Source organism: Electrophorus electricus, chromosome 25, assembly GCF_013358815.1.
Source record: "Electrophorus electricus isolate fEleEle1 chromosome 25, fEleEle1.pri, whole genome shotgun sequence".
In the NCBI taxonomy this organism is placed as follows: domain Eukaryota; kingdom Metazoa; phylum Chordata; class Actinopteri; order Gymnotiformes; family Gymnotidae; genus Electrophorus; species Electrophorus electricus.
Genome location: NC_049559.1, coordinates 5091340 through 5104639, shown reverse-complemented (window position 1 = coordinate 5104639; position 13300 = coordinate 5091340). Strand labels below are relative to the sequence as shown.

At 37.6% G+C, this 13300-nt stretch overlaps 1 protein-coding gene across 2 annotated transcripts; it reads left to right on the top strand.

The window, feature by feature from the left end:
* The first annotated feature begins 325 nt into the window (after window positions 1-325).
* plbd2 (phospholipase B domain containing 2) lies at window positions 326-11188 on the top strand. 2 transcript variants are annotated; one of them, XM_027023302.2, is made up of 12 exons: window positions 326-574; window positions 3253-3346; window positions 3673-3831; window positions 4102-4202; window positions 4300-4514; window positions 4596-4690; window positions 4934-5094; window positions 5514-5609; window positions 9033-9104; window positions 9385-9537; window positions 9676-9838; window positions 9931-11188. In XM_027023302.2, exons 1-12 carry the CDS (start codon window positions 366-368, stop codon window positions 10099-10101), a joined length of 1689 nt encoding a protein of 562 aa, XP_026879103.2. In that variant the 5' UTR covers window positions 326-365; the 3' UTR covers window positions 10102-11188. The 2 variants fall into 2 exon arrangements, with proteins under 2 accessions (XP_026879103.2, XP_026879104.2); XM_027023303.2 differs by lacking the exon at window positions 5514-5609.
* The last annotated feature ends 2112 nt before the right edge of the window (window positions 11189-13300 follow it).

The window sequence follows — 13300 nt, the reverse complement described above, 5'->3', positions numbered from 1 at the left end:
AGGGAGAGAACAATCTGCAAGTGGCAGTGCACAAGAGCACATTAAAGTGAAACGAGAGACTACTGCTCTACACCACAAAAATATGAAATGCCTCAAGTTTGAGGTTATAATTTACACAATTCCTTCTTACCGTTTGTTCATGGATGGATTTTTGGTCAATACATAGTTTATCACTGCATTTTAAAATGTTTTAAATATTTTAAAATGTAATTTTTTGCCGGGACTTTTATTTTGACAAAATGTATTTGCCATTGTGGCAAAATGTTGCTAAAATCACAATACTTGGCTTTTATTTTGACGGAAAAGTCATATGACTTCACTCAATTTTACTTTGTAGAATGGTCATATTACGACCATAAGTAAGCATGGCTTTGCTTCCGAACCGTTCTGTCACATTACTGGGCTTAATATTTATTTTAATTTGCCTTTTAAATGTATCATTGTTCGCAACTGCGGCATCTCAGCTGCAGTCTGCAATATTTGACAAGCAAACCGGAAAACTGTATTTAAAAGAGGGCTTCCAGACAGGCTTCGTTGCCTTGGCAAACTTCACAGATGACATCGGTACTACTGGGTAGGCGTCGTTTGGCTCTGTCGTTTATCTACCCGTGAATCTTTCATTAGGTACAATGAACATGTTTTGGTTTTCAAAAAAAGACCTCGAGGGAACCACTTTTAGCAAACTTATTTAATGGACTGACTTAAAAGTCCAATAAAAATTGCCTTCAGGCATATATAGCCAGATAATCGTATTCCTTTCTATTCAGTTGTTCCTTACACATAAAATAAATAAATAAAAACGTATAAAGTAAAAACATATATTTTCATGGTTATAGAATAAAGTAAAATGATTTTCCATAAAAATCTACTACTTCACTAAACACTTTTCAGTAGTTTTGATGTACCCAGGTTTTGTATACGAAAATGCCGTTTTAAGAAGGCAGATGTGTGATCTACATGTTGGAATATAATCTAATACTGATCACTTAAATATATAATTGTCAAATTTGTTTTTATGTTTTATTAGACTTAGAAGTGTAAAAAGTCATTTATACGGAGTGTATGTGATGTAAGCCTAATGATTTAGGTCCAATTGTTTTGTCACATATGTCGCACATGGAGAAAACAGACATCGCAAAAAACCCGAATATCACTATATGTGTTTATATAGAAGGCAAACTTCATGTATCGTCTCTGGCCATGTGCTGTTGTGAAACAAACAAACAAACAAACACACACAAACAAACAAACACACGCACGCACGCACGCACACACACACACACACACACACACACACACACACACACACACACACACACACACAAAGTACTTGACTTATAATTGGAAGGTTGCTGGTTCAAGCCCCACCACTGCCAAGTTGCCACTGTTGGGTCCCAGAGCAAGACCCTTAACCCTCAATTGCTCAAGTTGTACTCAGTCATAATTGTAAGTCGCTTTGGATAAAAGAGTCAGCTAAATGCCGTAAATGTATGTATTCCTGTAGGCTGGGTGCGTTTAACTCCAAATGCTATTCCTTTTTGTTAAATGCTCTCAAACAAAATTCAAACATTCGTGTGCTTTAATAACCTCACTGATACGAAATGTTTAATTTTTAATCTAAGCAGTAGTTTTATGTACAATAAATATAAATCGTGAACACAAGTTGCATGTTTAATGTAAATCATAAGCAGAAATTTTAGATTTTTTTTCTTCACCTTGGCATTGCAACCAACGAAGGTTACTCCCTGTGTGTAACAACGGTCCTCTTTATTTTGTATGCCTTGTAAGAAGTGGCACGACATTTTAAAAAAACCTGCTACAATGTGGTATGGTCTAATTAACATAAAGTTGGTAAACATGCAAAAACCTATACGAATGATGCCATCACACTGGTTTACTGAGGCAGTACTACAAAGTAATATATATTATGGCAAATAATATTTAAATACCTGTTGTGGTTTGAGAAACACATGAGAATAGGAGTAAATGTTGCCATTGTAGTCATGGAGCTCAGACCCTTGGGGTCTATATGCTAATATTGTGCTTCATATTAGTTATGTGAAAATGAGCAAATCTATGTTTATCGCTTGAGCTCATAGACTATATATTTAGGTTTGGTCGTAAATGCGCCACGATACGGCGCCAAAACAGCAGTGCCAATACGTATAAAGTGAGGATGTCTTTAATGTTCAACTTTCGTTAATATCTAATAAACTGTAGCTACATAATAAACAGCCTAGATGCTTTCAACAATAAGAGCATTGTATAGTTCTCTGAGCTTGATATTTTGCTGGCACACATTTCATCACCAGGTGAGGTGACATCGTCAGTGCAAGCGTAATGCTGTGCATGCAGTGATGGTCACCTTGACTGATGAAATGTGTGCCGCCACAAATATCAAGCTCAGAGAACTCCTCAACATTAAACCATTCAATCTGAGCTACCAATATTTGTTTTTATTTTTAAGAGCATTGTAGTTTAGTGCAGCACAGCTATATCCAGTTCTGGTTAGTCTAATATATTCTTATAAGACGAAATAGAGACTGGGTTCAACAAAATATTGCCTAGCATCACAGTCACTTTGGTTGACTTCAGCAACCAGTAGTGAGGCACAATAAGTTACATGCTCCCATTCAGAGTTATGATCTCCTATTTGGAGCTTCACCCTCTCCCACTTAGACGTTGTCCAGCCTGCAGTAATGCATGAAAGGAAGGACAAATTCTGGACATTATAGAAATCCCACCTGGACATATTCTGTAGGTTCCAAAAAGGACATGTCTGAGAAAAAGCAGGGCAGTGGTAGCTCAGTGGTGAAGGTACTTGACTTGTAATTGGAAGGTTGCTGGTTCAAGTTGCCACTGTTGGGCCCCTGAGCAAGACCCCTAACCCTCAGTTGCACTCAGTCATAATTGTAAGTCACTTTGGATAAAAGCGTCAGCTAAATGCCTTAAATGTAAATGTCAAAAGAGGAAGTGTGGTCACCCTATGTTAAATAAGACTCTATGTAAACAATCATATTTCAATTGCAATGTTTGATGCTGGATCCCTGTACCTATTATTTTTGTTCTTTAGCCACTGTGATATGGAGAGGAAGTAGAGTGGATGTCACTTAAAAACTGTAATCTTCACAATTGGTTGACAAATGTAAAGCCTTCATGGATGCTGTGACTATTAGGTTCCAGCAAAACAACAGGATTTGCATCCTCTCAAAAATTGGAACTGGGCAGTAAAGATTGTTTTTGCCTTTTCAGTTGGTCTTATCTTGAGGTTGTTACCAATGGCGAGTATGACGATACACTCCAGGCTTATGGTGCTGGACTTGTGGAGGCTGCGGTCACTTCACAGGTACTTAAGCATAACTTTTCATTACTTCATCTTCACAGGTGCTATAACTTAACCTGATTATCTGTTGAGGGCATAATCTCACCTAGCCAGTTGTACGACCATATATATATATATATATATATATATGTGTATATATATGTATGTATATATGTATGTATGTATGTATGTATGTATGTATGTGTATATATGTATGTTGTTTTTTTTGTTTTTTTTTGCCATTTCATTTTTATAACCCAGATTTTGTCTCTGTAAATGCTAGATACACAGCACTGGGTGATTGGGAGATTGTATGCTTACATATCTTTCTGAATGTATTTGAATTGTAGCTCATCTATAAGCACTGGGTGAATACATTGATGGGATATTGCAGCCCATTTAAGTATGATGCAGGCTTCTGCCACCGTCTGAAAGAGTATATCACATCCAACCTGCAGTGGGTAGGAGAGCAAATAGAAAAAGACATAGATTCACCATATTGGCATCAGGTATTGTGGAATGTTTTGCTGTCCAACATCACCTGTAGTTGCTGTGCAACAAGTTACAAAATCATGTCACAGATATGCATTGTTTGAAAACTTTTTTTCTTGTGTTACAGTATTCATGCCTATATCTATATCTAAAATTTCATGTAACAGCCACCAAAACAAACAGCGTCACCAATTTGTATATCCTGATGTACATCAATGTTGAGCTTATTTGTTAAGCTTTTACTTGGATCCGTATGAAGATCCTGACTAGTCTGTTATTTCTTTTAGGTCCATTTGTCTCTGCTGCAGCTGCAGGGTTTGGAAGATGGTTATAATGGTCAGGTGGCTTTTCCAGAAGGAAGGCTCTCATTAAACCCCTTAGGGTTTCTGTGAGTGAACACGCAAATTCTCTCTGTGTCCCCCTCCCTCCCTCCTCTCTTTCTAAATAACTTCAAGATAACAATTTTTTTTTCTTTCAATGGTCAGACTTTTCCAGATGGGTGGAGACTTGGAGGATTTGGAGGCAGCACTAAACAAATCTAGCCAATCACGTACAGTAGGCTCTGGTTCTTGCTCTGCTCTCATAAAGCTGTTGCCTGGTAACAAAGACCTGCTTGTGTCACATGACACTTGGAACACATATCAGTCCATGCTGAGGATCATGAAGAAGTATAATTTTTCATTCCGCTTATTTCCAAAAGGTAATCTTCTTTTACAGTTACTTATTAACCCAGTCTTTTATTAGACACAACTCCCAGTAATTCTGAGTACCATTCCTGTAGATAAGGCGGTGATTCCTGGAGGTACTCAGGCTTTCTCCTCTTACCCTGGCTCCATCTTTTCAGGAGACGACTTCTACATTCTCAGCAGTGGCCTGGTAAGATGCTACCCATGTAAACAATGCAAACATGCAATGTTTTGCAAACCATGGTGCAAGTAAAGCAGTGCAATTTGATTGCAAAGTTATCACAACATTCCCACTTACTGTATCTGAAGATATCCCAGTATATTTACCTTCAAGATAGATCAAGAAATTTCCAAGCAAATGTGCCAGCAAACTGATTTGTATACATTTTTATTTGCAAATGGCACACAGCTTTTTTTGTATATACTCTTTCAGGTTACTATGGAAACAACCATTGGAAACAGTAACCCTGACCTTTGGAAGTTTGTAAGACCTTGTGGTGCAGTCATGGAGTGGCTAAGGAACATAGTAGCCAACAGACTTGCCCGAAGCGGCAAAGAGTGGGCAGACATTTTCAGCCAGTACAACAGTGGAACGTAAGACACTAAGCAGCACACACTTGCTCCCCCCAGTTGGAATTTGCCTGTAACGTGACTGTGTGGGTACAGAAGCAGGGGTATGATAGTCCTGGTAAGTATTGTGAAAGTGTTCTAACATGACGGATATGATGGCATCGTTACTGAGGGTCTATTAAAATTCTAGACCGTGACCTGTAGTCACATTACACTACAGGAAATGTATCCACATTGTGCCAGAACATTCTGCAAGATGTGATTTATTTATTTAATTTTTTGTCTTCCCACACTTCTGCATCTTTCCTTTTCTGAATTATTCAGGTTTTGTTTTCTGTGAAAACAATATAGCTGATCACTGTAGTTAACCAAAACCAATAAGAAAAACCTCTGCTGATAAAAGTTGTAATGTACTGTTGTTTTTGTTTCTTTGTTTTCTGTAGGTACAACAATCAGTGGATGATAGTTGACTATAAGAATTTTATTCCAGGTGCACCAGCCATTAACCAAGGGCTGTTTACTGTGCTTGAACAAATACCGTGAGTCAGTGTTTATAATGTCACCTGCACTTGTTGTCTTCTGCAAGACTCGTTCTGTTGATCCTCTTATTCTTGACAATTCTATTTCTGCTGCCTTTCCAGTTGATTCTGCTCCCTTTTCTCCTGATGAACATGCTGCCCTGTTACTGCTTCTCTCAGAGTCTCTTAATTCACTAGCCCCGTTGAAATCTAAAAAGGTGACTTATTTCTTCCGCCCCTCGGTATACTGATGAACTGCACACCATGAAGCAGACTGGTCCTCCATTACAAAGACTCTGTGGGACGTCTAAACTCTCTGTTCATGTGGAGGTTTATAAGCAGCACCTGACTTCTTACAGAGATGCTTTACACACTGCTGAAACAAACTATGTCCAGCCTCATTAACAGTGATAATACAAACTCCTGCCACTCTTCTTAACAGCTATTTAAACCCCCTGACAGCACTGTAACTGCTTCTCTTATAAACTGTGATTCATCCTTTCACTTCTTTGAATCAAAAATTGCAAAAATAAGTTCTCTGGAGCCCTCTGCTTATAATAACCATTTCATCTCTGGTTTTCCATTCCTCCAAACTCCTTTTACCTTTCATACTGTTGACTGTTCTTTCATGACTGATGTAATGAAATCTAAAAATAAAACCTGCTCACTTGGTCCTCTCCCTACATCTGTCACTAAAGCCTGTCTCCCTGTTCTGGTCCCTCATTTCACAACTCTTATTAATAAATCATTGATTATCTGTCAGGTTCCTTCTGTCTACAAAATTGCTGCGGTCACTCCTTTACTCAGAAAGCCTGGTGTGGACCCTTCAGCTCTGGATAACTTCTGGCTAAAATTCTTTAACAAACTGTTGCCAGTCCGGTTCAAAAGTATTTAGAAACCCACAATCTCTGAGCTATTTCAGTCTGGTTTTCATTCTTACCACAGTACTGAAACCACCCTAATAAAGATCACTAATGATCTCCTCATGTCTGTGGATTCTGGTGCTCTCTGTATTCTTTTGCTGCTAGATCTAAGTGCAGCCTTTAACATGGTAAGCCATTCTATCCTTCTGTCTAGTCTGATGACTCTGCTCTGGACTAGGTCACATCATATCGAACTGATGGAAAACAGTTTGTTACCCTCTCTGGCTATACTTCTTCCACGTCTCTTGTCAAGGGATCAAGGGATCAGTCTTTGGGCCCCTCCCATTCATTGTGTACATCCTTCTTTTAGGACAAATCTTGCGTCACTTAAACCTTGATTTCCACTGATCAAAAATCAGTAGATGGATGAAATGCAATTTTCTCATGATAAATAGTGATAAGATAGAACCAATTAACATGAGTTCAAAATCAATTATCAAAAAAACTGATTCTTTTTTCTCTCCATTGATACAGTTGTATCTCCTCCCCCCTGGGCCTCAGTTCCACTCTTTAATTTAGTGCCCACATCACTTCTATAGTTACTTTTTTTTTCCCATCTGTGCAACGCATCCAAAATGAGTGCATCCCTCTCTTTTTGTCTGCTGTAGAAACTCATTCACGCGTTCATCTCTAGCTGCTTCGACTATTGCAGCTCACTTCTAGTCTGCATTAGCTCCTCCTCTGTTCTGCCTTCTGTCTTCTCAACCATACTTGCTCTCACCATCACATTAAAGCTGTTCTCCAACAGCTCTACTGGCTTTCTGTAAAATACCGTATCCAGTGTAAAATACTCCTACTCAATTACAAATCGTTAAATAACCTCGCTCCTTCATACCTTTCTGATCTTCTCCTTCCTTACAAACCTACGCCTACTCTCAGTTCTTCCTCAGCGGGGCTGCTTACTGTTCGTTCCTCCATCCTAAACAATTATGGTGATATGCTCCTTGACTTTGGAACTCTCCTCCCCCTCTGGTCCAACAGTCTGCAACTCTCCCTATATTCAAATCTAACTTTAAAACATATTTTTCCCCTTGTCTATAATACTTCTCAAACCTAAACATCCCTTTCATCAGATCCTGCCCATGGCCTGTAAGTGATATTTATAAATGTTATGTATATTGGATATGTTGTCTTGTATGTACAAATAGTGTCTTTTTACTGACTACTGTGAGTCATTAGGTACTTGGAAAAGTGCTAAATAAATACAATTATATTTTTATTATTATTAAAAATACTTAAAAAAAAAAAAAAAAAAAAAAGCAGAAAATCCACCCTGGTCACAAGTATCTGTGACCTGATATTGGATGTTTAACAACCCTATCTTTTTGACTGTTTGTAGTTTTTTACTATAGTGCTATAGTGTCAGCTAAAGTACTGCACAGTATCAATTCAAAATAAACCATTCTAAAACTATTGAAACTACATTAAAAAACATGGTGCTAAAGCTACAATAGGAGGAGCAGGACAAAACAGATTATTCCAGAGTCTTGGGGCAGCAACAGAAAAAGCCCAGTCACCTTTAAACTTCATCTGAGAGTGTGAAACAGCTAGGTAGAGTTGACTAGAAGGTCATAGAGCTCATGAGGTGGAATGAGAGCAGAGGTGGTCAGAGACATCACTCAGGGCTAAGCAATGCCATTTAAAAACCTAACACTTTAGTGCAGTGCAGTTTAATAACTTTGATAACAGTGTAGTGATGCCAGCACAAATGTAGTACTTTACCTTTTCTTGCATTTTGGAGCCCTTTTAAATTTGATAGGCTAGACTGGCAGATTTCCAGATACAATGAATTATGTTAGTCAGTATGATAGGAAATGAGTGTGGATAATTACTTTTAAATCCTTAAAAAACAGCATACTTTTTATTTTTGCTATACCCCTCACAACAGCATTTACTTCATTCTTAAACTTAAGAGCAGAGACAAGAAAATAACACCAAGACCTTGTAAAAATGGCTATATACATTAGATTCTAATGGTCCCACATCATTAGCTATGGCTCTGACTGAGTTGGGATTTAAGATTTGGGATTAATGACACAGAACGTGTAAATTAGAGGGATCGTACTCCGAAACCTCTTTATATTATCAATTTTGCAGACAAAAAACCTCATGAAATATTCACATATTTCAGTTGTTGTAGAAACATGTAGTTTCTCTACAAGTTCTCACAAATAGATTTTGGTGAAGAGATCTTATTGAATTTGTGGGGACCTGAAATGAAGTGTCTTGAGTAACTGCGCTCATCACATCAGCAAGGGGAGATTATTTGTGTGTGTGTGTGTGTGTGTGTGTGTGTGTGTGTGTGTGTGTGTGTGTAACTTTTAAGTGCATACTGTCCTTAGTAACAAGACATTTGCAATTATTCATGGGCTTTGCCAAAATAGGCAAATCCGATCTGAGCAAAAAAAAAAACAAAACCAAACAAACAAAATAAATGAATTCAACAACTAGGCTTGTAATGTGAGCATAGCCAAAGGAAAAAAAACAAAACATTTCTGTGGTGTTCGTTCCTTTATTGCAGAGGGATGATCCGAACTGCAGATAAGACCAAAGAGCTGTATGAGACAAGATACTGGGCCAGCTACAATATCCCGTAAGCACCACGGCTTAATACACACCTGCATCATATTGGATTAGATGTTAAATATTTCTGTCATTCTAGCATACTGTTGTCACTGCTTTTCATACTTTTTCCCTATGATTTTAGGTTTTGAGATTTTCTAATTTTGAGTTCAATTATTTAAATGTGTAAAGTGAACGTGAGATTTCACGTTCTCATCTTTGCCATTAGACAGATAGGTGTAGGCATAGAGAAGCTGAAGAAGAAAAAAGATATTAAATAGTTTTCACTTTTTTCCTGTTTTTGTTTTTAGGTATTTTGAGGAGGTGTTTAATGCAAGTGGCGGTCAGGATCTGGTGAAGAAGTACGGTTCATGGTTCTCCTTTAGTGATAATCCAAGAGCTCAGATTTTCCGCCGGAACCAGTCACTTGTCACAGACCTGGAGTCCATGGTGCGATTAATGAGGTATGAATCTGGCATGATCCGTTCTACTTTCACAAGAATTTAAACAATCAAATCTAAATGGGCTTTTGTCCACTGGTATTTATATACGTTCTCGGCCTCGTCTTACATTTCTGTGTGCCTTTCCCTTCTATACTGCAGGTTTAACAACTTTAAGAACGATCCTTTGTCAGAGTGTGAAGCCTGTGATCCTGTTCAGAATGGTGAGAATGCCATCTCTGCACGCTCGGACCTTAACCCGTCTAATGGCACTTACCCCTTTGGAGCTCTGAAACAGAGACCTCATGGTGGAACAGACATGAAGGCAAGTACTAGTGGCCACAAAATGTGACCTCAATAAACAAATTTCAAAAGCAAACAAATACATTCATTAGTTCATTGTCACTCTCATTGTAGATGACATCCTATGGCTTCTTCAAGAAGTACGAGTTGCTCGCAGTCAGTGGACCTACATGGGACCAGGTGCCGGTGTTTGAATGGAGCACTTCTCCTTATAGCAGTTTGATGCACTTAGGCCACCCAGACCGCTGGGACTTCCCCACTGTACACGTCAGATGGTCAGAATAAATCTCCCGTTTACTTGAAAAAGTGAAATTTAAATGTGCTGCACTAAATGAGAAACAGAATGACAAAATGACTTCTACAGAGCTGAACATGGAAGCAACTGCCTATGTAACTGAACTCACCAAGTTGCGTATTGTGGCATGAGAGCGAGAGAGCATGCGCGCATGGGCAGGGCACAGTGAGGACTCTCAGAAGTCCATGTTCTTCCCAGCATCCTGAAAATTTCAAGTTTTAAAGTTTCAATTTAACACTTTAAATTTAGTTTTAAGCTGTTGAATTATGTGCATGTGTTTATTTAGATTGTCTTGTCTCTCAGTTTAAATAAGTGTGTTGGTTGTGCCAATTTTCCATGTATACTAATCATATTCTTGTCTGATCTATGAATGCTTCACTATAAAGAGCATTATTCCAAGCAGAAATGTCTGAAAATAACTGGAAATTACAGATAATTACAAATATTTTTGAGGAAAACAAGAATTGCATCATGTGATTAATTCATGCAGTGCCGCAATGTATTTTGGTTTTGCAATCTAAACATATTTGTTTCTGGTTGTTAGGCATGAACATATTTAGAATTGAATTGAGTGTATTGGTGATTACTATTGTTTTTGGATCCCCCCCCCCCTCCCCCTCAAAGCTGTTTTCTGTTGCTCTTAATCACCCATAACAACAAAGGGAAATCATTTTTACAATTCCAAAAATTAAATAAAAAAATGCAAATCTCTTATTTTCAGAAGTATTCAGACGACTTTTATTCAGTACTTTCCCCTTGGCCAGTTTTGCACACCTGAATTTGGGCAATTCATGGCAAATCTTCTCAAGCTCCTCCAGATTGGCTGGCGAGCACCTGTCAGCTGCAATCATCAGGTCACTCCACAGATGTTCAGTGGAGTTTAAGTCTTTGCTTTGGCCTCGTCACTCTGGCACATCCAGAGACTTGCCCCAAAGTCACTCCAGTGCCGCTTTGGCTGTCCGGTGCTGTTTTTGGGTCATTCGGTTCGTTGTCATGTTGAATGGTAAACCATGCCTAGTCTGTTTGAGTGCGCTGTTATTAATTTAACTGTAAAATAAATAATAATTTAATATTTTATTCTGTTTTTTCAAATTTCCCATTTCACAAATATAATGCTGTCTTTTTTAGTTTAGAAAAAAATAAACATATTCAATGAAATTGGCTTTAAAACATACACTAGAATGTGAACTATTTTCATTGTGGGCCATACCAAAAATATATCTGGGTTTTGAATGAAAACTGTACTGCATCTGGCATCTTTACAGCATGACATTAAACTGCAATTTTTCTACAACAAATTTGTCAGCAACACAATCTGAACATGCAGAATAGACAATTCAGATTTTTAAAGTGTTCTTCCCCCAATTTTACAGATGTAATTCAAACCGGAATTAGCTGGGGATGCAGTTCCTGGCAATCTGCCTGCCATAAAGTGTCCCCTTAACTTTAAATGATGATCCAGTTCAACAGCATTTTGGACATATATACTTATTTTAGTCAAATAGATGCAAATAACCAGTTTATATTTCCTGCACGAGCTTCATGGATGTAACACCATAAATGGTATACGGTAATGTATACACATGCTGGTTATAAAATCCTGGAATAAAATAAACATAAGTTACAGTGTGCACATTGCCAGTACTTATCAGTGCATCTTTTATTCTTTCAATCTGCATTAAAAATGCATTATGATAGGCTGCAGTAGGCACACAAAACTCACAAACCACACACACTTGGAACACAGGACATAACACTGTCCATGCCTAAACTGCAGTATATGTTGCTTGCATAGCTGATGAAGGACCTCTGTCCAAAACATCCTGTTTCTCTGGAAACTCAATTCCTTGCATTGCAGTCAGTTTTGAAAGCTTTTCCAATGCACACGTTTAGCCACACAGCACATTTAAGTCTTATGTTTATGCATTTGAAAACACCTGCACATATTTTATTTCTTTACCTCACATTTCAATTTAAGCCGCATCATTAACTCTGCCATCAACATTATCAGACTCTTCATCCACCAAGTTTTCATGAACTGTATTGAAAAAAAAAAATAAATCGCCTGAAATTCGATAAAACTCAAATATTTCCACAATATTTTTACACTAGGAGGGGGTAGAAGTGTCAGAATAAAGCCAAAATGTGAAAAGTGATGCTTTCTGAGTAAATGAAAACACATTAAACCGTAAGCCTGAAATAAATCTCATTTTGCTTATTTTAATGCTGCCCCTAATCAGAGCATCCTACAGCATCTAAGGTTTTCCCCAAGCAGTCTAGAACTGGGGCTGTGCTGGCTCTAAATGTATCATATGTATATCCGTTTGAAAATAATCAGTTTGCTTTATTAACGTATTTAATTTATTTCATTTTTCTAATTATAAATTATAGTATACACACATTTTTAAAAATCCAGAGAAATAACAGAAATTGAATCTGGATGCGATGGCCCAGTAATATAAATGAGTAACTTGCTGCTACTACCTTGCTTCTACTTAAGTTATTAATTATATATAACTTGTATACAAATAGTGTAGTACAGAGTTTCCAGAAAAGCAGGAATGTTTCAGTGAGAGGTCCTTCATCAGCTGTTCAAGGAATTTCTAGGAGGACAAACCAGTTTCTATTAGAAAAATGTTTACACATAGCAATACAGTACCGCAATTATCATCAGAATGGTCATTTATATGGTACTGTAGCCTGCAACCACTTTAGATGCGCTACATGTAAATTTAGTCACACAGTCACTAAAATAATTAGATCAGTTGCTATCACCCATTGCTCCTCATTCACTGCATTAATGACTTATCTGCTTGCATTGTCCATTGTTTCTATGGCAACACTGAAGTTAAGAAATTAAGTTAAGAAAAAGAACTGATCTACACTCTCAGAACGTTAGAAGATCATGGGATGAATGAAACAATTTACTATCCACTTTTTCTAATATAAACTGTGGATACAAACTAGACTCCTTCATAAAAAGCTGCCAGGCTTTCTACATCACAGTAACAGTAAGATGACAATCTTACCTCTGACATAGATTTGTTTAAAAAGATCATTGAGCAATTAAACATCACAAAGCACAAGCTTATAAGAAAATACAATAGAAGATAATAGTAAATAATGCGGCTGAACATAAAGTGACAGGTTCTTGAATGAACACAAACATGGAAAATACATTCCACTAGC

Excerpts from the sequence above, each read along its gene's own strand:
- plbd2 (XM_027023302.2), top strand. The coding sequence starts at position 366 with ATGGCTTTGCTTCCGAACCGTTCTGTCACATTACTGGGCTTAATATTT. Across the intron at positions 575-3,252 it reads GATGACATCGGTACTACTGG|TTGGTCTTATCTTGAGGTTG; the intron begins GTAGGCGTCGTT and ends TTGCCTTTTCAG. Across the intron at positions 5,610-9,032 it reads ACTGTGCTTGAACAAATACC|AGGGATGATCCGAACTGCAG; the intron begins GTGAGTCAGTGT and ends CCTTTATTGCAG.